The sequence below is a fragment of the Orcinus orca genome, chromosome 16 (genome assembly GCF_937001465.1).
Source record: "Orcinus orca chromosome 16, mOrcOrc1.1, whole genome shotgun sequence".
Taxonomy (NCBI): domain Eukaryota; kingdom Metazoa; phylum Chordata; class Mammalia; order Artiodactyla; family Delphinidae; genus Orcinus; species Orcinus orca.
The window spans coordinates 28,955,012-28,978,802 of NC_064574.1; the positions used below are offsets into that span (position 1 = coordinate 28,955,012).

At 46.3% G+C, this 23,791-nt stretch overlaps 1 protein-coding gene across 3 annotated transcripts; it reads right to left on the reverse strand.

The window, feature by feature from the left end:
• Positions 1–1,871: 1,871 nt before the first annotated feature.
• NSFL1C (NSFL1 cofactor) lies at positions 1,872–22,298 on the reverse strand. 3 transcript variants are annotated; one of them, XM_033433384.2, is made up of 10 exons: positions 21,986–22,282; positions 19,524–19,621; positions 13,570–13,644; positions 11,642–11,674; positions 10,904–11,069; positions 10,204–10,296; positions 8,876–8,985; positions 8,334–8,471; positions 3,419–3,583; positions 1,872–2,273 (listed from the first exon to the last, which is right to left on the reverse strand). In XM_033433384.2, the coding sequence occupies exons 1-10, from the start codon at positions 22,088–22,090 to the stop codon at positions 2,111–2,113; spliced, it is 1,146 nt and encodes a 381-aa protein (XP_033289275.1). In that variant the 5' UTR covers positions 22,091–22,282; the 3' UTR covers positions 1,872–2,110. The 3 variants fall into 3 exon arrangements, with proteins under 3 accessions (XP_033289275.1, XP_033289277.1, XP_004272708.1); XM_033433386.2 differs by lacking the exon at positions 8,334–8,471 and having other exon boundaries at positions 21,986–22,298; XM_004272660.4 differs by lacking the exon at positions 11,642–11,674 and having other exon boundaries at positions 21,986–22,276.
• Positions 22,299–23,791: the final 1,493 nt, after the last annotated feature.

Genomic DNA, 23,791 nt, shown 5'->3' on the forward strand with positions numbered 1-23,791 from the left:
CCCTGAATTCAGAAACCCCAGAACCAGTGGCTGTTGAGTATCTCCCCCCACCTTTTTTTTAAACCTATGAAAGCCTATCTGGATGGCTGAATCTTTCCATCTGGGCCACCAGCACAAAACACTAGGGCTGAAAACACCCTTACTCAGCCTTGAACCAGACTAGTGTTGTCCCTGGTTCTGTGGCTGGCAGTCCTTCTGACCTAGGGCCAGTTACCTGGCTGGTCTGTACCATGGTGGCTGCAACAATTACATCAGCTGCCTCACTCACTTCCCAGGGCTGGGTGGGAAGCCAGAGGCCTTTGTAAATTCTACACGATGCAGGTTTTAAGCGTGTTTTTACCCTTTGTTCTGGTTCTACTAATAAACATAGCAGAAACCCTGAAGAGGGGTAGGGAGTGTCAAGTGTATTTATGTATACAGGGCTGGGGTTGGAATGCACGTATATGTGGCATGATGGTTAAGAGCAGGAGCCTTGGGGGGCAGATAGGCCTTACCACTTACCAGCTGTGTGACCTGGGCTTCAGGGTTTGGCACTGTACAATGGAACCGTTGTGAGGCACTGAAGTACTTACAATGGTTGCTGTCATTACACAACTTCTTCAAAGCAACCCATTAGAAAGTACAAAACGCCATTGTCCTCATTCTGGTTTTTAATGGTCAAGGTGACAATAATCTAGTTTCTCCAGACCAGCATTTAGTTTCATATTTACCTCCAACTATGGAAGATGCTGCAGCCCCAGCAGCCCCCTGTCACTTTGGGATCAGAAGCACCAAGCCAAGTCCCTTTCTCAGGCTGGATCCCCAAGGCCTCCCCGACTCTGGGTAGAAGTAGTGTTGGCTCTTGGCTCATTGCAGGGGGTAAAACAGAAAAGAGAAAGTGATTGGTGATGACTGCTTGGAAGAGTACTGAGGCACGTTATGATTCAAAGCCAGAAAATTCTGAGTCAGCGTTGATTCTAAGTCTGTGACTCACTTAATAGGGGGTGGAAAGGCTTCCATCCAAGACCCCAGTGATCCTCCTCTCTCAACCTTGCACACTTATAGGGGGAGGGTCTTGCCCTGGCTGGGACTACTGCCCACGTTGGTGCAAGTCAGAACTCAGCGGGCAGAGAAGAGCGGGGTGAAGGCTGCACACCAAAGCCATCTTTGTTACTCACCCTAACTTCAGTCAGCAGAAGCCTTCTGCAAATGCTACCACAGTACAAGGAGCTCGTAGCACAGGGAACCCACCCCTTCTTCAGTATGTGATTTGCCATGCGTCATCAGTGCTCAGTGGTATTATAATTGTTTCTCTTTCAGACCAAGATACCCTGACTCTGAATTCATCTGGGTTGGCACAAGCTGTTTCCCAGTAAAAAGATACCCTGTCTACCTCCTAGGTACAGATTTCTGCATGTGGAGTAAATAAAGCAATGACAGAGCAGCCTGGATGATGAGGGAGGAAAGCGCTGAAGCAGGAGGTGTAGCTAAAATCTCAGCTGGCCAAGGCCTGGAGTGTAAACCTCCCAGGGTTTGAGTGAAAGGAGCACAGAGGCTGTGTGCCTCTGGATCTGACCTCATGCTTCAGGGGACTCTTGTTGCTGCTCAGTTTTATCCAGGCAAGAGATCTGTTCTTGTGGAAGTGAGTGGCTGCAAAAGCCTTTTTCTGTAAGTCCCCCCACTCCCTTCCCTACACAGGGGAAATCCTCCACTAGTCATCCTGGGGGCAGTGGGGGGACACACTAGTGGGTGGGTGTTGTGTGCCACATGCAATTTTTACGCAGAGGGGATGGAAAACTCCTCCCCACACACCTTAGACATAAATATGATTTTACGATAATCAAAGCCTGCCTCAGTGGGAGAGGTTCTGTATAACATGCTGGTGATATTCCTTCCATTTTTTTGGTTGTTTTTATTTTTTTCTTTAAAGTCCATCGATCGTCACAAAAACCCAGGAAATGCAACTAAGGAGAAAACAAATGTCCAACTGAGATCTAAGAACGCAGAGCTATGGAGGAGACGTGGCACTGGACTGCAGGGTGTGCGGGAGGGGGTGGAGGGGTGGTCTCCATGGGGCAGCTGGCCGTCGGGGACACAGGAAGGAGATGAGGCTGCTGGCTGGGCCAGGCAGTTATGTTAACCGCTGCACGATGACGGCATTGAGCAGGTTGGCTTCCTTCAGGGTCTGGCTCTCGTCAGCCAGCTCTTTGTTTGGGAAGGTGGTCATGAGGACAAAGCTGGTGGCAGCCATGGCCGGCCGGGCGTCCACGATGAAGAGTCGGATGTCGCTGATCCTGGTGGAGTGGGGGTAGTGGGGAGGTGGGTGAGCAGTGTTCTTCTCTGCCGCCCCCACCCCCCGCTTCAGGAAGCTGTATCATATCCCCAGGTCCCCTCCCCTGCCCAATCCTTCTCCACAGTGTCCAAAGCTCTCATTTGGAACCACATGAGCTCATGTCACTCCTTTGTCTAAAACCCTTCAGAGCTGCTCCCCCTTTCCCTGGTATAAACAGCAATCTCCTGACTGTGGTCCTGAGGCCTGCCTAATTTTACACCACCCTCCTTGCCCCTGTTCTCCTACCTCCCCATTTCAGTTCTTCATCATGCTGTGCTCCCTGCCCACATTTGGGTCCCTCTTCCTAGAGGCTTCTCTGCCTGACCCCTCTTCTGTAATCCTAATCAAACTTGTTTCACAACCAACCTCATGTGAAGCCTGTCAACACTCAAGGATTGGCAAGCCATCCCCTGGGCCCCACATGTGGGTTCTGGTTTACGTGGCCTATGATTGATGAAATTTAGACACTGCTATTCTAGAAAAAGGAGTTGCCAAATATCTTTACTGGCAACAGTCCTCCCCTGCTAATCCCTTCATCACTTTGTGCCTCAGTTTCCCCATCTTTAAATTGGGGAGGCACAGTCGCTTTGATCCCAGATGATCTGAGATGGAACAGGTATTCTAGAATTCTCAAAGTCCAGATCTAGAAGAGACCTTAGTAGCCTAGTGGTTTTCAGAGGCTGCTGGCGGGCAGGGAGGTAGAGGAAGCCAGGTGGGTGGGAGGGTGCACTGCATCCCCTCTCCCCTCCATCAACCACAGCAGTTCAAATTTTATCTGTTCTACACTTGGGCTTTAGCATGAAACTTCCTTTGAACAAATTGTTTGGTGGCTAAAAAACCCCCTCTGAGGAATCCGATCCCTTAATTTTAGAGATGAGGAATGAGACCCACACAGGGGAGGGAGCAAGTCACTGGCCGCACTTAATGGAAGAGGGGACCAAACCAAAGGCTTCAGACTTCCATACCTTCCTATCCCACTGCCTCCTCTGGGGAAAGCACGGAGCGCCTGCTGGTGTTTAGGAGGAAGAACTGCTCCCTGCTTCTCACCTGTCTGTGGGAGTTTCTGGGACCCTCTTAGAATAAGCCAGGCCACATAATGCAAGGTACCTGTGGCTGTGGTTAAATTTCTGCACAAGCCTCCCGCCATCAGCAAGCCGTATTTGGATGTTTGTGGTAGGCTGCGACTCATCGACTGAGATGGAAGAGCTGGCTTTGGCCTCATTTTCTGCCTGTTGGGCTGGAGAGCTGGTATTCAACACCGGGGGTGCAGTGCTGAGGAGAGAGGATAGCGTCAGGACACAAACAGAAACAAGGCCCCACACAAGAGGGGAATCCTGTCTCAGATTTTTACTGAGCACTTGTTACGTCTGGTGCTGTTTGTTGTTACTGATATAAGGAGTGTTCAAGACAGAATCCCTGTCCTGGTGGAACTCAGAGGTCCAGCGGAATTCACCTCAACCCCCAAATTATTGCTAGCTCCCTCACTCCTGGAGTTGGGCAAGTTACCAACCCCCTTCTTTCTTGGTGTCCACAACTGAACAAGGGCTTGAAGGGAGGAAAGCAGTATGCACGACAGCCTGGGCCAGGAGAAACTGGGATCTGACGCTGGAGGATCCAACAGACCAGGATGAGTTTTAGCCTCAGTGAGAGGCTGAGGGCAGAATGGGGAGGGGGCACTCCAAGTCTGCAGCTGAGGTAGGCATGACACAGCTTGGCAGGTGACTGCTGGAATGTAAGGGACAAGTCCAGACTCTTTTCCTCTGATGGGAGTTTTCAGGCCTGCCTGCCCCAGTGCAACCTCACTCATGTGAGTATCTCATACTCATGTGTCAACTATCAGGAGGTGGTTGAGATTTCTGGAAAGCCAACTAAGTGCCCGGCACCGCAGGGATTAATTATACAATATGAACAGGACACAGTTCCTACTGCAGTGTTGAGGGCTCAGATCTTGGAATGACATTGACCAGGGTATGAATTTACCCACTAGCTAAGGTAGTGTTGGGCTAGTTATCTAAGCTCCCTGAGTTTCAACAAGGGTAGTAACAAGGTTCTTTAACAAGGACTCTTGTGAGGATTAAAGGGGTGCTACACTCAGGGTGGCTGACAAACACAAAATGCACACGAATTCCCAATTCTCCATAACCATTGGAGGCTTCATCTCTCTCCTGTAAACCATCTATGTATCTCATTCTCAGTCTTTCTCTTAGCAGATATCTTGGCCTAGACCTATGCAGAGAACAGAGGCCATTGGATAAGAATTCCCTTGCTTCCACCCAAAGCCTCTAGTTAGATTAATTCATACACCTCACCGTTCCCTCTGATCCTTACAACCTAAAAAGGGTTCTTAGGAAATCCAACTGAAAGTGCTTTCCTAAGTGTGTTCCCCGGGACCCTAGTCCCTTGAGTTATCTCCAGGAAGGTTTTGGAAATGCCACATATTATACCAACAGCATCACAGGCCACTAACATATTAAAGAAGGCCTTGAGAGATCGTGGGGTTAAGGCAAACTTATTTGATCACCGTGTCCTTTCGTTCATGTTACGCTTGTTAACCTCCTGCAGATTCTTTCATCTGAACACAGTGAAATGTTGCCCCAGAGCAAATAATTAGCAAGGAAGAACTGAAAGCTGAACTTACTCTTTTCTGTAAACATGAAAAATAGTGGCTTAGAGAATTACAAAGTGGAGCTCAGAAGAGAAACCTGGCCACACTTATTGGCTATGAGAGGAGCTTCTATGGATCAGCCTCACAGCACGTGGGACTCAAATGTGAGCTGAGACACAGATAAATTACACCACCACGGGCCTGAGGAGATGCTTGGAAACAGTGGAAAGTTAAATGTTGAACCTGTAAATGCCTAAGATCTACTCTGTTCTGTTCATTAGTTTTAAGGGCATTAGGTCAACTCTCTAATTAGACTCTAGGCAGCCTGTCCCTCAACTGTTTATAACAATTCCAAGTACATGATGGGTACTCACTGATGCTACTGCCTGCCAGAAAGGCCTGAATGAGAGAGAAGCTGAATTACCTGACTGCTCATTTCCTTTGTAGTGGGAATAAATTGGGCACTAAGGTGCTTTGTTGCCACAATGCTACCTCCTGAGACCCTGCCACCTGCTTTACAAAGATGACCACTACAGAAAGCATGGTGAGGGGACAAAGCTCATCCTGGCAGCAGTGTCACCCTTCACCCCCATCCCAAGTGCACTCTTGGGTGTCTGGTACTCAAAATCAAGTAAATGCAGGCTTCCCAAATCTTCAGATTAGTTCCCATCCAAACAAACAAATGCAAAGCCTAAAATAAAAAAAGTTTCATGCAACTGAACGAACTTTTTCAAATTTCTGAACTGAGAAAAATCTATTTATTCACTTTATTTTTCTAGGTAATTGGAGAAAAAACAAGCATTGACTGATTTTTGAGGCAAACCTGAGAAAAATTTCTTAAACTTTTGGCTTCCTGATCATTTTAGTTAACAAGAAGACAATGGAAAGCATAGTAAAATTTATTGGAAAAACTAAAAGAGCTGTCCATCTAGTTTAGACTGAAAAGCTAACGGTCCATCTCCCTTAGCTGTATAAAACATTTTTTTAGCTCACTTTTCATTAAAAGCTAGAACTGAAATAAAATCAAAGTACTGGTACTGGTACTGGTACTGGCAATGAACATTTATTTAGCTGACAAGCATCACATCTGATTATCAAGCTCTGTCTCGACTTGTTGATTCATCACCTGCACTAAGTATTCCCAGCCTGCTAAAACAGACTCCTTAAAAACATCTTAATTTTTTGAGATGTGGAGTCTTCATACATAATAGAGTTAGACTTTCCAATAGTAGAAGCATTTTCTGTTAGTATCATGAAACCAGACAAACCCAAACTGCACGGTGCTCTGGACCCTTCCTTAAAACTACTGGTGGGTGAAAGACGGATACAACCTTTCTGGAGGGCAATTTGACAACATCTTAAAAATATGAAGATCGTTTGAGCTAGCAATTTTACTTCTAGTACAACATTAAGGGGTATATAAAGATTTAATTAGAGATATTCATTGTAATGTTGTTCATAATACTGGCAGCCACCTAAACGTTTAACATCAGGGACTGGTTAAATTATGGCACATACATAAGATAGAAACTTATGTTAGCATTAAAATAATATTGTAGGGTTTCCCTGGTGGCACAGTGGTTGAGAGTCCGCCTGCCGATGCAGGGGACACGGTTCGTGCCCCGGTCCAGGAAGATCCCACATGCCGTGGAGCGGCTGGGCCCGTGAGCCATGGCCGCTGAGCCTGCGCGTCCAGAGCCTGTGCTCTGCAACGGGAGAGGCCACAACAGTGAGAGGCCCGCGTACCGCCAAAAAAAAAAAAAAAAATGTAGAAATACACCTACTGATCTGGAATGACAGCCATACTACACTGATTAGGCAAAATAACAGGTGATAGAACATTTATTTTTACACACACACACACACACACACACACACACACACCCATACACGTATACAGACTGGAAGGATACTTCCCAGATACTAACTGGACATATCTGGTGTTAGGTTTAGGGACAGTTTTTATTCTTTATCTGTATTTTCTATTTTTTTTTTAAAGATAAACACATTTTAGTTTAATAATATACGGAAAAAAATTATCTGGTGCTCTACAAAGCTTACCACAGCTGACAGGTAAGTCACAGATGGATCAGAGAACAGCTGTCCCGGACTAACCCACAGGCCCCGATGTGGTAGATGAAATGATGAGCAGGGTGGACTTAACTATTTTGGTCCTGGTAAACCACAATCTATTGGTCTCTAATGTCCTGAGCTATGACCCTTGCTCCTGATGAGGCATGAATGGCCAGCAGGGAGGCAGGGGATTCTAGGAGAGGGCCAGCCAGAAGCTCAAAGAGCACAGCTGTTGGCAGACCACACTCTGATTCCTGCAGATGGTGGTGAGGTGAGCAAGGGCAGTGCCTAATTCAAGAGCTGCCAGAGCTAGGTCAGAAACGGTGTCTTGCTGTGTAGGAGTGTGGGGAGAAATGCCAATCAGAAGGCCTGATTCCAGTCCCAGCTCTACCATAGGGAGCACCTAAGGGTATCCCTTAAAGTCCAAGAGCCTCAACTTTCCCTTTGTAAAATAAGGATGGTACTGGCGGGGAGGGTCACCATGCTGAGTGCCTCTCGTGTGCAAATATCTCTCTGAAGGATACTGACGAAGTGACCCCATGCATGGCCAAAGCTGAGTGGGTCCCTGAGAGAAGGCTGCCTGTCTGTGGGATGGTCAAGGATCTGGTGTGAGAACCCTGCCTATCAGAGGTAATAGGGACTATCAACCAGTCAGATCCTATTAGGGGTTTGAATGCAAGATAGAGATAGTGGCAGAGGACACGTGGCAAAAATTTCACAGGAAATGACAAACTGAGTCTCAGGCAGGACCAAAGAAATAGAGATAAGAGCTGCCATAACAGTGGAGCAGCAGGCTGCAAAGGGGCAACAATGTCTCTGAGCTTCCCTGGATCCTAAACGATGCCACTGCAGGCTTGCCAGCAAGAGTCCAGGATTCCTTTCTCCTCTGAATCCCCATTTCAAGTGACCTGAATACACGTGTCTGTTTCAGCCTTTAAGCCATGCAGAAGGTTATCCCTGCCCGGGACACCTAGACTACCGAGTCAAAGCAGCAATGTGTTACCTTTACTGATTACACTGACTGCTCACTGTGGGGCAGTGCTCTATGTGCTCCTCCCAGCAGTAATCGAGGAGGTAAGGATTCTTATTAGTCCCACTTTATAGTTGAGCAAACTGAGCCTGGATAGTCCAAGGTCAAATGGCTAGAAAGTGAAGAATAGATTTAAACTCAGGTTTGTTAATGCCAAAGCCTATGTTCCCCATACTCTTCCTCCCATAAAAATAAAATCTGAAGTACTCTGTAATAAACAGTAAAGAGCTATACAAAGTGAGCCTTACACAGGGCCTGTTGGGCCCGACAGGAGTGACCCACACAGTCCCACTCCCACCTGTGCTGCTCCTTACCTGCCCAGTTTCTGACCCTCACCAGTGAAGGCTCTAAAGGCTCCCTTGGGCTTCACAAAGTCCTCGTCCCGATGGTCCTCCATGTCCAAGTTCACCTGCCCACCATGCGCTAACCTCCGCAGCTCTGCTGGCACCTCTCTGTGGGAGAAAAGGCAGTTCTGGGGCCCACAAAGAGCAGGATGGGAATGACAGTGATGCTACAAAGGGAGGAGAAACTTCTCAGTTCCAACTGTGAAGTTGGGCTTCACAGGGAGTTGACTGCTCCAGTGGCTACCTGTCCGCCTCCCCCTTCTCTCATGCCTGCTCAGAGTCAAGAGTGGAGACCTGTATCTTATTTGGTGACTCGGCTCTGTCCTAGGCCCAAAGGGGAAATGCAGATACACAGGGCTTTGGGAGCAGATCTGTGAATCTGTATCTCAACTGTGCTAAATCTGCTTAAAAATGTAAACTTCTTAAATAATAAATATTTGAATCAGCTTCTTCTTTCCCATCTGCCATCTCACTCACTGATATGGAATCCGAAGGAGGGCTTTTCTGCTCACCCTCTGCGGATAGACTCCAGAAACTGGGCATTGGATGGGTCTTGGTAGCTTCTGAGTTCACCATTATCCAGGCTGAATCCACTCTTCCAGAGCTTCAACACTACATGAACCTGTGACAATAGGAGGTAAGCAGTCCATACATTGTCAGGAACCGGGCAAGCACACCAGCATGAACTTGCAAATTAACGAGTTTTTACTATTTTACTGTGTCATTATTAAAACACCCAGACAGACAAACATATACTCATGCACAAGGAGATCAATCAACAACCAATGAAATAAGTATTAACCTAAAATAAGAAAGTGATATGGCACAAGTTAAGAGAATGGGCTTTGATTTAAGCAGACCTGGGTCTGCATCTTGATTTTGCCACTCACTAGCTAAGCGGCACTGAGCAGATGACTCAACTGAAGCTGTGGCTTCCTTATCTATAGGGTTGCCAGTGTGCTTGGCACAAAGCTTGTGTTCAACTAAAGTAGCATGGCAAATCTCCCGTGGACTATTTTGCAGCCATTAAAAATGATATCTACAATTTCTGTTAATGACTCCCTATATATATATATATACAGAAAAGGGTCTAGAGGACTAAAGACCAGCATATTAGCAGCTGCTACCTCAGGTGGATAGGATTTTTATTTCCTCCTTGCTTGACTACTTTACTTTGGAAAAAAACCCAAAATAATTAAAAACAAATACATTATGGAGACTAATGGTCACAAGGTCATATGAAAATATTTATGGCACTGAAAAAGTATATATATATATTTATAGCTGAGTCACTTTGCTGTACAAAAGAAATTAATACAACATTGTAAATCAACTATACTTCAATAAAATTAAAAAAAAACGTTTACGATATAAACCTCAAAACTGACTCTACAGTATGATTATACTTATTGGAGAGGGGGGATCCCTATGCACAGGGAAAAAAGGACTGGAATATAATACGGAAAAAGTTCAAAAAGTACGTTTCAGGCCTCCTTGGGGGGGTGTCTAAAGACCAAGTTCTTTAGGCACATTCACACCACCAGAGAACCCTGGAATCACTATCCCTCTGCCTGAGATCCATGGAATGCCCAGAAAACGCCATTATTTGTCCATCCGCTCTGCCTGTCCCCACTCACGAGCCACCCCCCTCCCCCCACACCCAGCCAGATGAGAGCTGTCTTTGATTCTCAGGTAAGCCTTTCCATTCATGGAATACAGCAAACCTGCTGCCTCTTCCCTTTCGGAGGCTGCTGATTCACGTGTAACATGGGACTAATTTCTCCCCCAAAATGATAAAACCGTCCACGAGCTTCCCTAGAGAAGGTAGGTGCACACTCACATCTTGGCTGGAATGCCGCCTCCTTTCTCCGGCCACGTAGGCAGACTCTTCCTCTGGTGCTGCTCCAAGGCGGTAGCCACCTCCTGCAAATGGCTATAAAAGACAAGTTCATAAACACTGGAGAAGTTGGTCAACAGTTATCAGGTTATTCAGATACAATGATGTTATCTCAAGCTTGTTAACTACTAGGTACACTTTCTCTGAGTAGGAAACTCAGAGACTGGGGTAAAAACTGGAATGGTGGGGGGGTATTGCTTGGTTAAAGGGAATGGCTGCTACTAAGCTCTAGTTAATCATGACCATTTCAGAATCTAGGTGTACGATAACACTAAAGACTTTTTGATTTTCACAAAGAAAACAGAAATCCTGACTGTATGTAAAACAGGTGGCCACCGATTCAATTAAAACAAAAATAAAGCAAGACACGGAGTAAGTCAGGTTGGTTAGGCCAAACAAAACATGTTTGCAGAACCTGATCCAGACCATAGGCCATAGGTTTGAAAACTTTGCCCCAAATCTTGATTTCATGTTAAAAGGTAAGAGAAACTGCACTGCTCTTCTGCATATGAGAGGAAGTGAGCAAATGAAAAACAAAACAAAAACAAATTCAGTCACTACTGGGGTGAGGAAGGCCTCCTTTCCTCTCTCTGGAACCTCAGTCCTGTGGACACAGACAACGACCCCGACCCCTTATGCTCACTCTTGGTTTACTGGTCTCTCCAGGGCTCTTGGTCACTCGCTCCACAGCTACGGCTCCATGTTCTTTGGCACCTTTAAAGAGATCGTCCACCAGCTCGTTGGGACTTTTCTTCCTGGGAGGGCCAACAATCTGCTGTCCACTTCTCTCTGAGCCCCCGGCATAAAACCTGTGCAGAAAATACACATCTAACACCAAATATACTTAGAAAACATGAACAGAGCATGTGCCAGGCTCTGGGCTAGGAGCTGGGCGCAATGAGGCAAAGGGTACAAATGCCCATCTTTAAGGAACTTACTGTCTAGGTGGGGACAGATTTAAGAGGCAGGCAGCCATACTGCAGTGTGAGCCACAGTAGAAGTCAGTAAGGGGTGCTCTAGGAACACAGAGCTGGGGAGTACAGTCAAGGGTTCCTAGAAGGGTGTCTTCTGGGCTAAATCTTGAGGATGAGTTTATCAGGTAAAGGACAAGGGAAGGGTATTCCAGGCATGCACGACAGCACGTTAACTCTAGGAATTCACCATCCGGCGGCCAGCACCTTTCCAGCAGATGATCACTATGGTCAGTTAGAAGCAGCTACCACTAGCAGCCCTGGATTAATGGTGGCAGTGGTGTGGTTAGTACAAGCAGCTAGGTTCCACTGCTGGCTCTGCCACTGAGTGACCTAGGCAAGCCAATGCACTGAGCTAACCTCACTTTCCTTCTTTGAAGTGGAAGGGAAGGATCACATGCCCTACCTACCTGTTCCTTAAGTCAGGGCCATCAGGTTCAAATCAGCGGAAGTATGCAAAAGAACAAGCACAGAGTAATGCACACATGTAAGGTGTGATACAGCACCGAGAGCTCCCAAGCCTCACCTAACCTTGCAATTCTTGTGACATACACCGGGCAGATGCAGAAGAGTGGGTACTGGAGGAGGTCAGGGAAGCTCAAATACAAGCCCCAAGATACCCATACCTGCTTTGCAATAGGCCAAGCATGGCTTGAGATGAAGTTAGCACTTTTTTTTAGCTGCATCTGAAAATCTTCAGTCATGTAGCCTTGGCTAGCTGCCTCCTTATCACTCCTATTCACAGCTAAGTCAATAGCACATCTCAGTGAGGAGAACTGAGAACCTATAAAACTGAGCCTCAGCCTTCCATTTCCTGACATTCCCCAGAGAATGCAAGGCAAAACCCTAGGCCTTGGCATGGACAACAGCACCAGTGTCATTAGGTCTGAAATGCTGAGGGACCAGAGATGTAACCGGGATGTGAAGTAAAAGAAGGTCACCGCCTGGAGGATGTGACAGGACAGGAGAAGTAGGAGGAGGTCATTTAGGAGTTGGGCATTCACTTACTTGATGACACTGCCTTTCATTCAAGGAGTATTAAAACACTGAAATTAACATTTATTCCTGAACTTTGAGTGTATCTAAATAGAAGGTTCTGAGGTAGTGTAAAGGTCACTACGTGGATGAAGACAGAGAACAGAACACACATAATTTCTCAGCCCACTTCCCAAAGAGTGACCACGATGAGATAACTGCATTTCCATAATGGTTATTATACAATGTTCCTTAGGAATGTTTGACAGACCAAGACAGATTCCATGGACAACCAAAACCCATGAAGTGAGGCTGCAGCCAGTTCATCCTTGTTCATTCCAGGTAGACAAAGTTCTGTTCAGTGGACTGTAAGATCCTTATTAAGGGATCTAAAAGCCCTGGCTTACAAACTAGGAATCTGTGATCAAATGCCTTAAAAATATTCATGCCCTTAACCCGGTATTTTCATTTCTATAAACTATCCAAAATAATCTGAAATGTAGTCAAAGATTAATACACAGAGATGTTCACAGCATTGATATTTAAGGTGGCAAAAAACTGGAAATGATTTAAATGTCGAGCATTCCATATGATGGACCATTATAGTCACTGAAAACAGTTATGAAGAATCTTAATGACCTGGAGAAGTATTCAAGATGTAGCATTAATCCTACAAAAGCAAGAAACAAACATCTGACTTTCACCATGTAAAATACAATATAAACAAACTATATTTACACACAGAACCAACACTTAGTGGAAATATGCCAAAATATTAACCGTAGTTACCACAGGGTGGATGAGTGTTACATTTTTTTTCATTACGCTATTCTACATTTTCCACAACGGACACTAATTTTATTATAACATTCCTAAAGGTTAAAAACAAACCAACAAAAAACAGTACTGTGTCTGTATATTGGAGGAATATACATTTGAAAGCCCTTTTTTTCTCTTTATTATGTAATATATTGCTTTTTCAATTAAGGAAAAGCTGGAAGGAAATACACCAAAAATATTATTGATACGTGGTTACCTCTGGGTTGTATTACGAATGGCTTTTTTCCTTATAGATTTATTTCCCTTCCCCTAATATTCTTTAATAAATACATATTATCTTAATAATTAAAAATGAAACAGAACAAAAACAAATCCAGAATACCCCAAAAGAAAATAAAATAGTAAGAGGACAGGGATCACTTCTAAGCACAGGGAGTGGAAAACTGTTTCTAGTATGCATATGACTAGCCCACAGTAGTAATGGCTAATGATAACCGAGCATGTTTATCCTTCTAGGCTGTTCTAGGTGATTTGTACATTACCATGGACTTTCCTGTGGACTGTGCCCCCAATAAAGACTCACCTCTGACCCTCCTCATCCTCCTCGTCCTCGTCTTGGTCATGAATAAGGTCTCTGAAGGATGTCACCCTATTATCGCTGGAGACACAGAAAGGAGCAAAATGATCTCAAGGGGAGTTAAAGAAAGGTGATCTGCATCATCAGCTGCTAACAGTTGAGGACACTGAGGTTAGGTTTTTTGGTTGGGGCAGGAAGAGGATCTATAGGAAGAGGGTTAACCTCTCAAGTTTATAATGCAAAACAATGATATTTATTCAAGGTCACACAGGACTAAGAATAAATTAGAAAGTGTATCAAGAAGTAAAATGAAATCCAATTTAAGCTCTCCTAGAGGGGGAGGAGGGAACCGGATAGGGTCTGTACTACTTTAAAAACGTACTACTGGATAGCGATTTTCATCATATCATTTTTAAATATTGGGGGAATGCCTGTGTGCCAGGCACTGAACTGGATGCTAAGTCTATAAAATGATCAGGCACAGTTCTTACCCTTTAGTTGCTTACAGGCTAGTGGCTCTTTGGCCAGGAAACCATCCATTAAATACTGTGCAACAGGGGCTGTGACAGAGGGAAGCACATGGGATGTGAGAGCAGTCTCCTGTTCTAGGTGGGGGTTGGGGAACATCAAGAAAAGCGTCACAGAAAAATGCAACATTTGGACCGAGTGCTGACAAACTAGGGGACCATCAGTCAATTGGATAAAGGATGGTGGGGCTGGTGGGGAAAGGGGACCAACAGGGCATTACAGGAAAGCAGCACAGGCACATGCACAGAGACTAGTGAAAGTAACACATTAGAGGAAGGATAAATCATCAAGAAGTAAAAATGAAATGAATATATGAGTGAAAAGGCCTCTGTCTGCTTCTGCTGTAGGTCAGTCAAGTATTTATTAGTGTTTAGGAAAAAAGCAGGGTTGTGTGGGGTGCAGTAGAGAGGGCACACTAAACATGGTATGACAAGGGTTAACTCCCTCCTCTGACACTGTCTTACACTGCCACTTTTTCCCTAGTTTAGATTTGTCCTTAAGGAATAATCTTAGTTTTTCAAGGATCATGAGACACACCATTTTCTGTATTCCTTAGGGGAAAAAAAGTTGTTTCTCTTTAATATGGGGGGAGAGGGTAATGGAGATTTAGTGAGGCTAGAGAAGGAGTTGTTTACTCCAGCTCAGCCTTGAAGAAAGATTTATTTCAGGGAGACAATCAGAGGACAGAATAGGCTCTGAGGCTCCACCAACTAGAAAAAAGAGGACAAAGATCAACCGATGTAGCAAATACATTCCTGCCTAAGTGAGCTGAGAGCAACCTCCTGGGCATTCCTTCATGCTCTACACAACACGGTTTAAAAGGATGCAAGTGATAAGATCCATACTAGTGCCCTAAAAGGCTAATTCCACTCATTACTCTTCCCAGGGGAGTTTTCCACAGATGCTTAGCTTAGCATCTATGGAAAAAAAAAATCCTCTCTCTCTCTGTCGTTAAACACCTTCAAATACACATGTGTATACCTGCTTGAGCAAACCACTTGCTCTGGCTATAGGTCTGACCCCTTCCCCAAAAGTTCTTACACCTAGACTCTGACAGTATCTAACACAGACTCTGGTGTCCATTTACTTGGTTCCAATGCCAACTTAGCCTCCAACCCTGGGATCTTGGGCATGCTAATGAAATTCTCTAAGCCTTCATTTTCTCATGTGAAAATGGAGACAATCAGCACCAACCTCGTGGGCGTGCTGTGAACAGTCGGGGTGCTGATGCACGGTGTAGCACATTTCAAGTACTACTCTTGAGCAGCAGTTCTCAAAGTGTTGGTCCTTGGACCAGGAGCATCAGTATTACCCTCAAAATTGTGAAAGACGCAAATCCTCAGCCCCTACCCTAGACCTCCTCAATCAGAAACCCTGAAAGGAGTGTCTACCAATCTGGTTTTAAGGAGTCCTCCAAGTAATTCTGATGCATGCTCAAGTCTGAGAACAACTGCTCTGGAGTAATGCTCTGAGAGTTACCTTAACAGTATGGATGTCCTGGGGGCATTACCAATTTCAGAATACTCTGTCTTGTATCTTCCACAAATTGGCAAAATGTCTCAGAAATTTCAATTTTTCAGCATCAGAACTCTATCTCCCAGGCATCCTGAAGTGGCACAAAAGTGCTTTGTCAGATCACATTTTCTGCAGTGACAGGAATGCTGTACCTGCACTGTCCAATAATGAAGCCACTAGTCACATGTGGCTATTGAGCATTTAAAATTTGGTAAGTGCAAATGAATAACTGAATGTTTTATTTTAATTAGTTTAAATAGCCACATGAGGTTAGCGGCCACCATACTGGACAGTATAGTTTTAGAGAATCAGACAACGGTGGTCCCTAGAATTCTAAGAAAGTACAGTTTGGTTGAATGAAAGAAGGAAAAAAAGGAAGAAAAAACAGCCTACCTCTTGCTCGACCCTGTGCTCGGTACAGGGGTGGGAGGTACTGCACAGAGAGGTAGCTAGCACATGGCAGAAGCAGCAGCTTTGGATTTAGACAAATTTGGGTTTGAATCCACTATAACAGCAAATGTGTTACTCAACCTTTCCTAAGACTCAGCACCCTGACCTGTGAAATGGTGAGCACCTGACCTACTTCCATGGTTATAGAGGTGTAAGAAGAGAACATATGTGAGAATATCTGGCAGAGCCAGACAGATGGTGGGTGCTCCTGGAATACTAGCCCTCCCACCTCCAGGAACTTACAACTTACTTAGGGAGAAAAATATTAAGGTAATTATCAGGAGAAGAATTCAAGACAACACAGGAAAGATGTCATACAGTAGTATGTGGATATGGGTTGTGACTGGAGTTCGTGCTGCCTATGGGTTGGGGGATAACATGCTCAGTAGAGAAGGTGGGGAGGGAGCTAAACCTGGAAGGACACAGAGGATCTGCACAGGTGGAAAGGAAGCAAGAGAGTGGGCATGTCCAGTCAGATGAGAGGCTCAAACAAAAGCAGAAGAACCAAAAACAAGGCAGAATTGAGACACCAAAGAAATCAGTTTGGTTGAAATAAAGATTTAAGAAAGGAGGAAAAGGGGGATAAGATGAGGATGGCAGGTTCACAGCAAATTCTGGAGGACAGTGAAAGTCCACAGGGAGAGGCAGTACATCATTCTGGCTGAGAGCTGAATGCTGGAAGCAGAAACAGATCTACATTTAAATCCTTGTTTTGCTAGCTGTGTGATCTTGGGAAGATGCCCAGCTTCAGTGTCTTCATCTGTAAAATGGGAAGAATAACAGTACCCACCTCACAGGGTTGTAGTAAGGATTAAAAAGATGTATATATATCAATAAAAGCTTAACCCAGTGCCTGGCAGCTGGTTAAGTGCTCAATAAATGACAGCTGTTATAATTGAGGAGTTTAGACTTTCTCCTATAGCTATGGTTAACCTTTTTATGTCCCACAGCCCTTTGAGAATCTGATAAAAGTTATGAATTTTCTTGCCAGAAAAGGTACTACATATATATATATAAGTTTTTACCTTCAATTTCAGGTAATTTATGGACCTTCTGACATCCATTCCACAGATTCCTCCTAGGGGGTTCAGGGCCTCCCCGTGAAGAACACCTGTTCTAGAGTCAGAGGAGGAACTCACTAATTGAGTGCTTTGCCACAGAGGCAGTGATGACATGAAAGGGTATGTGAGAAGATGACAGTGGGGTCGGGGAGAGCTCAGCAGCAGGCTAAGTGTCCTGCAACAGTCAGGTCAAACAGGGGAAAGGCAGGCCCCACAAAGGATTCCTCTGAGGTGCTAGCACAAGCCTGCCTTTTCCTGAGAATGCAGTCAGCATTTACCACCTGGACAAGCACAACGATGTAACAAACAGTGCCTTCCCTCTCCCTTTTCCTTGGCTTCACCTAAGCCCAGTACCAAGTCTGAGGCTTAACCAAAGCAAAAAAGTAAGACCTTTAGGCCTGCATGTGTACTCGGTCTTTTACTCCCCGCAGTCTTAGTGTTAAACTCTATTCCCTTGATTTTTTTTACTTTTAAGTCTACTTTTTAACATACAGACTTGCTGTGGAATGAGACAGGGAACAAATAAGAAAAGAATGGGGAAGATGAGAATGGATGCTAATAATGGTAATAATAAAATGACAATAATAGCAGTTAACACGTTCTGTGTTCTAAGTGCTATGTAAGTATTAACTCATTTAATCTCGCATGTGGTAGGCACTATCATCATTCCCATTTGACAGAGGACAAAAACTGAGGGACTGGAGATGTTAAGTAACCTGCCCAAGGTCACAAATCTCTAAAGTGGCAGTGCTGGGATTTGAACGTGAGCAGTCAAGCTCCTAGCCCAGGTTCCAATAAACCATTGTCTTTTTTTTTTTTTTAAAGATTTTTTTGAGGTGGACCATTTTTTAAGTCTCTATTGAATCTGTTACAATATTGCTTCTGTTTTATGTTTTGGTTTTTTGGCTGCGAGGCATGTGGGATTTTAGCTCCCCAACCAGGGATTGCATCTGCACCCCCTGTATTGGACAGTGAAGCCTTAACCACTGGACCGCCAGGGAAGTCCCATAAACCACTGTCTTGACAGGACTTTGGGTCTACCAGAGAAGACAGGTGTGAATATGTGACTGACATCAGAGGCTAAGTTTCAATTTCGTCTCCTCTGTATTTTTTTTCTTTCCTGCGGTACGTGGGCCTCTCACTGCCGTGGCCCCTCCCGCTGCGGAGCACAGCCTCCGGACGCGCAGGCCCAGCGGCCATGGCTCACGGGCCCAGCCACTCCGTGGCACGTGGGATCCTCCCGGACCGGGGCACGAACCTGCGTACCCTGCATCGGCAGGCGGACTGCCAACCACTGCGCCACCAGGGAAGTCCCCTCCTCTGTATTTTTGTGCCAACACCCCAACAGTAATCTGGGGTATCTGTGAAAGACACACCCCAGGAAATCAGCTGTCTCTATCAGCAGCTACAAGTAAAGCCCTTACCTTATCAACCAGGTCCCAGGCAGTAACATCTTGATGTGCCATCACTGACACCTCACAGGTGGGCATCTATGAATAACTAAAAGATGTCCTGCCTATTACCTCTTTCCTCTGGAAATGTAGGTAGGGGAAGAAGTTAAGGAAGCAATGAGAACTGGGGTTAGTGTTCCTTCTAGAAAGGGAGGAAATGTAATTTAAATCTCAGATGCCCTTAGAGAGAAACACAATTTATCACTTCACCAGCAAAGAAACACTGTATCTGTATTCTGGGGTTGAATTCAAACTCAAATAAATTGAGAACATACACCAGACAGTAGAAACAAATCAGGCTGCGGCAGAGAGGGGAGCTGTAGTTCAGACACCTTTAAAGGAAGAGGCCCTGCCTGTCTCCCAGAAGACCTGCATTATCCCACTCTGTAGATCACAGCAGTGATCGGCTATGAGAATCTTGGAGCCAGGGTGGCCAGGACAGGGGATGCAAATGGGATAGCAAAGGTTAACACTGCTTCACAGAATAAGACAAGGTCTCCCTAATCAATTTGGGAAAGGATGGGTTAAACAGGTTTATTTTCTCTAAGTCTTCTTAATAGGGTAATGGGCATCCTAAAATATTGAGAGCCTTTTTAAAGTCACCTGGCCTAATCTTTTACATCTACAGCATCCCTGAAAGGAAGTACTTCGGTTTCTACTTAAAAACTTCCATAAATGGAGAGACCACTCCTCATATTTCATAAATAAGAGACCCCCCCCCCACCAAACATCTTAAAAGTTGGTTCTGTGGTTTCCTCCAGGACTGGATCATATACCACACTCAGTTAAGAATCCCAAATCTCTACAGGAAAGGAATAAGTCTTGCAAGAAACTACTACCCACCAGTCAGTCTATCTTCCTCCCTCAAACCCACTGGTCCACATCCCCAGGCCTGAATCCTCTGTCCCATTGCTGGAAGCACACCAATGTAGCAATAACTGAAGTTGGCCCTTACCTGGGGGCTGTGCCTCTGGATACTGAACTGGGGGTTGCCTGCGAAATGGTCACAATGTCTTCGTCCCCTCCATCCTCATAAAAGCTTGCTAGGGCGATCTGAAACAGAGAGGTAGTAACTTGGGATCCTTAAACAGGCCTTCATCTAACACATCTCCTTTCATCTCCTTTGAACACAAAGGAGCAAAGACACAAAAATATGGCCCACGCTTACAAGGCACTCTGCATTTGTGGGGGGGCATAGAAAATAAGACCAAAAGGTAATGGCCCAAGTACTTGTTTTCATATTACCTGAAAAAAATTCCACCTACTAAGGGGAAAAGAAGGCAAAAAGGAAAGTTGGGATGGTGACACTCCTCGTTCTCATTTTCATTAGGAAATGTGATCTAGTAAAAGCAGTGTACATTTATTGAGCACTTATTTATGAGCCATGTTGTTCTGAGTACAACTCTACCTGTGTTAACTCATTTAATCCTTAAAGAACCCTATGTAGTTAGTGCTATTATGATCTCATTTTATAGCTGATAGAGAAGCACCGAGAAGTTAAGAAAGCTGTCTGAGATTACACAGTTGGTAAGGAGTAGAGCCAGGCTCGATCCCAGTCAGTCTGCTCGGGCCCTTACTCTCAGCATTTAGGTGATAGCCAGGAGTTGGGAACTGTGAGGTCAGTCCAGATTGCTACTCTTACTTTCTCTCTGAGGCTGTTTCCTAATCTGTGCAATGGGGACACCCATCCCACCAACCCTGCAAAACGGATGAGGATCCATTAACATTTATGCAGTCATGTCTTAGCTCTGTACATACAGAAGGAATAAGGGCCTCTTTTGGCCATTTGTAACTGGATGTTTCTCGCATGGACTCAATGCACAGGTATTTACTTATCACTTACTTTGCACAAAGAAGTAAGAGAGCAATGAGGTCTACAGAGGTGAAAAAGACATGGCTCTTGTCCTCAAGGTCACCACCTTTTAGGAGGCAGTGAGCTGCTGTGGGACATAACCAGCCTGTTGGAAGCAGCGTGCCTTTACAGAACACGCTCTAGCAGGCCTGCCAGGAGGCAGTATGCTGCCGTGGGACATGCACTGAACTGGCATTGAGGGGTGTCTACAATCAAGTCCTGGGCAAGTCATGTCACATGCATGAGCCCATTTCCCCACTAAGAGCATGAGGAGACTGGGGCTGATGACCTGCCACCTGTAACACTGTGAGCTTTTAGGTCTTTCAGGCAGAAGCTGCATTTTGTATTTCTGCCCAGCACAGGAGCTTTACACTGTGTGTCTGTACAGGTGTGATGCTTTATCTAACTCTTACGCTTTCCGGAAGCATATAAATGGTGAACTCAGCAGACACAGTTCAAATCCTAATCCCTGGGTGTGTGACCTTGGGCCTATCACTTGACCTCTGAGCTTCCAATTCATCTATACAACTGAGGAAGTTTTCTTTACCTCATAGTGTGGCTAGGATTAACTGAACCATCACATGTCAAGTGCCAGGGCACATGGTGGTTAAGAGCTTGGGCTCTGGTATCAGACAGAACTGAGTTCAAATGCCATCTCTTCCACTTGGCACCTGGTGAGGCCTTGTGCAAGTTACTTAACCTCCCTAAACCTCAGCTTCAAAACGCACAGGTTAAACGACTTAAAACACCTAAAGCAGTTAGAACAGCACTTGGCTCATGGCAGGCACTCAATAAATATTCATCATCGTCATCTACCTGAGACGTAGGCTGGCGAACAACATGTATGCAATTCTTCCTACAATTAATTACTGAGTGCCTATTACATGTCAGGCGTTTTTCCAGGCACAGGGGATTCAACAGTTTACAAAAATCCCTGCCTCGTGTAGCCTATCTTACTGTCTTCTTAACTAATAAATATTTAACGTATACTTAATACATGCTCTGAACTAGACGATAAGCTCCACGAAGACTCCCATTTTACAGAAGAGTTACTTATTAAAGATGAATAGGCTCCACTACCCAGTTTCTCCCAGCAATTAGGTAGGAGGGGGCGTGGGCCAAGTCCTAGGCTGGGCTTCTCCCCTGGCCTGAGGCCGGGGCTGCGGAAATGGAAATGAACGAGCACCTAGTCCCCAGCGCCGCTCCACCGGGGAGTTGGTCAGTTGGGCCGGGCCTGCAGCCTAGACTCGGCGCGGCAGCCACGCCCCCAGGCTCTCCCTCTTCACGCGGGCTGCGGCAGTGCCCCAAATCTCGCTGACCCGAAAGCCAGGCAGAAGGGGAAACTGAGGCCGGGTACAGCAGGTTGGGGCCGGAGCTAGCCCGCGTTTCCCCACGCCCAGGCCAAGCTGGCGACGCGTGGCAAGCAGCCCCAGGACCCTGAGGCCTGGGTCGGGCCGCGGCCCGGCGGGATGACTGTGCGCTTCGGCCACCGCGGGCTTGTCGCGCCAGGCGCCCGCGCCCCGCAGTCCCCAGCCCGCCCTACGCGGCCCGCCTCGCGGCGCTACCTGCAGGTCCCAGCCGGCCGACTCCAGGAAGAACCGGGCCCGGTCCTCCTCGGCGCCCGTCACCGCCACGAACTCCCTCAGCGAGTCCTGTCGCTCCGCCGCCATCTTAGCTCCGTGCGCCGCCCAAACCGCCCCGGGCGCCGCCGCACAGCCTCAGCCCCGCCGGCGCGTTCCGCCCACCGGTCAGCCCTGTCCAGCTGAGCGGCGACCGCCTGCAGGCCCCGCCCCATGCGGTGCCTCACGCAAAACCTTCCGTGCGAGAACTCCGCCGCTCCGCGTCCTCTGGCGGCCGTAGCGTGGACCCTCAACCTAACAGCGGGGGTGGGAGCGCGGGGAGGATGAGAGGAGGGGCGGGTCTTCCGCTGGGTACCTGTGGGATGAAAGATCCCGAAAGGAGTCAGTTTCACAATTATTCATTGAGTCGTTTCCTCATTTCATTAATTTATTCATTCGTTCATTCACTTACTTGTTCAAATATTTACTGAGTGGAATCAAGGGCCCGTTGCTCTTCCACGGCTGGGGATCAGCAGCGAGCAAAACAGAGTCCCTGCCTTCTTGTTCACATTAGAAAGCCTTGAACAAGTCACTCTTGTCTCCCAACCCTTCCGTGGCTCCCCACCTCAATCTGCTTTAAAAATGTCTCAGGGCCTGCAAGACCCCTGTGAGATGTGCCAGCTCTCCGTCTCATCTCCTAGGCTTCTCAGTATTTCCTCTGCTCCAGGCACACTTCCTTTCTTGCTGTTCCTTGAAGGTGCCAGATGCGTATTTGCATCAGAGCCTTTGTGCTCCCTTTGCCTGGAGCACCTTTCACTCTCTGGTGGGCAAGGTGCTCCCTCACTTTCTTCAGGTCTCTCAGACACAATCCCGTCTTAGAGGTCCTCAGCTTCTTTGCCCTCTTGCCTCTCACCACCCTGCCTGAAATGCTCTTCTCTTCTTCTTCCCCTGGTCTGCTCTTGCTTATGCTTCTGGTCTCAGTTTAGGTGTCACCTCCTCAAGGAGGCCTTTCTACATACCCAGGCTCTGTCAGACGGTCCCCAGTGTATGCCCTCTGGTGCCATGTTAAATGTCTGCCTTCCCCAAGGGCCACAATCCCTGTGAACAGCAGGGTTTCTGGCTGTTTCCAGCACAATATGGCTTAAGAGCACATGCTCTGGACTCAGCCTGGGGTTGAAGCCCAGCCGTTACTGCTTGTGTGATCTTGGGCAGATTATCTCTCTATTATTCAATTCCCTGATGTGTAAAGTGGAGCTCCTCGGAGTTCCTGCTTCAGAGGGATGTGTGAGGATTCAATGTGAACTGCTGAGAGCAATGTTTGATACTTAGTGAGGCCCCAGCAAACGTTAGCTGTCATTTTATCTCCTGTGACCTGCAGTCACTGACATTAAACAATCACTTACTGACTCTTTGCTGAATCAATAAAGGAGTGAATAAATGAAACCTTGTGTGTTTGCATATCCAGGTGAGAAATGCAGGGATCAAAATCTGAGGACAAGGATGCTGGGCAGGTTCCTGGACCCCCAAGGAGTATTGAGCTGACTGTGGGATATGACCTAATTTCAATAAATAAAAATTTTCATTTTCCATAAAACAGATGCCTTTGTGGCTAGGAAAAATGAGAGACCCACAAACATACAGTCTTGAAGTGACGTGGCCACAGAGTCGCTGCCTTTAGTGTTCACTATTGTTGTGGGCTGGGCGCTTGCTGGACAAGCTGGGTGATGAGAGCAGGCCTCTTGCCCTCTCTGGGCCTCTGGGCCTCTGGGCCTCAGGGCCTACATTATACAAGGTAGGAGGTTAGAGGTGGGC

What these genes read in the sequence shown, in the direction of transcription:
- NSFL1C (XM_033433384.2), bottom strand. Translation starts at nt 22,090, where the DNA reads ATGGCGGCGGAGCGACAGGACTCGCTGAGGGAGTTCGTGGCGGTGACG. An exon ending in TCCAGAGGCACAGCCCCCAG is followed by an intron (nt 13,645 to 19,523) that starts GTAAGGGCCAAC and finishes CTGTGTCTCCAG; the next exon opens with CGATAATAGGGTGACATCCT. An exon ending in GGCGGCATTCCAGCCAAGAT is followed by an intron (nt 8,986 to 10,203) that starts GTGAGTGTGCAC and finishes CTATTGTCACAG; the next exon opens with GTTCATGTAGTGTTGAAGCT.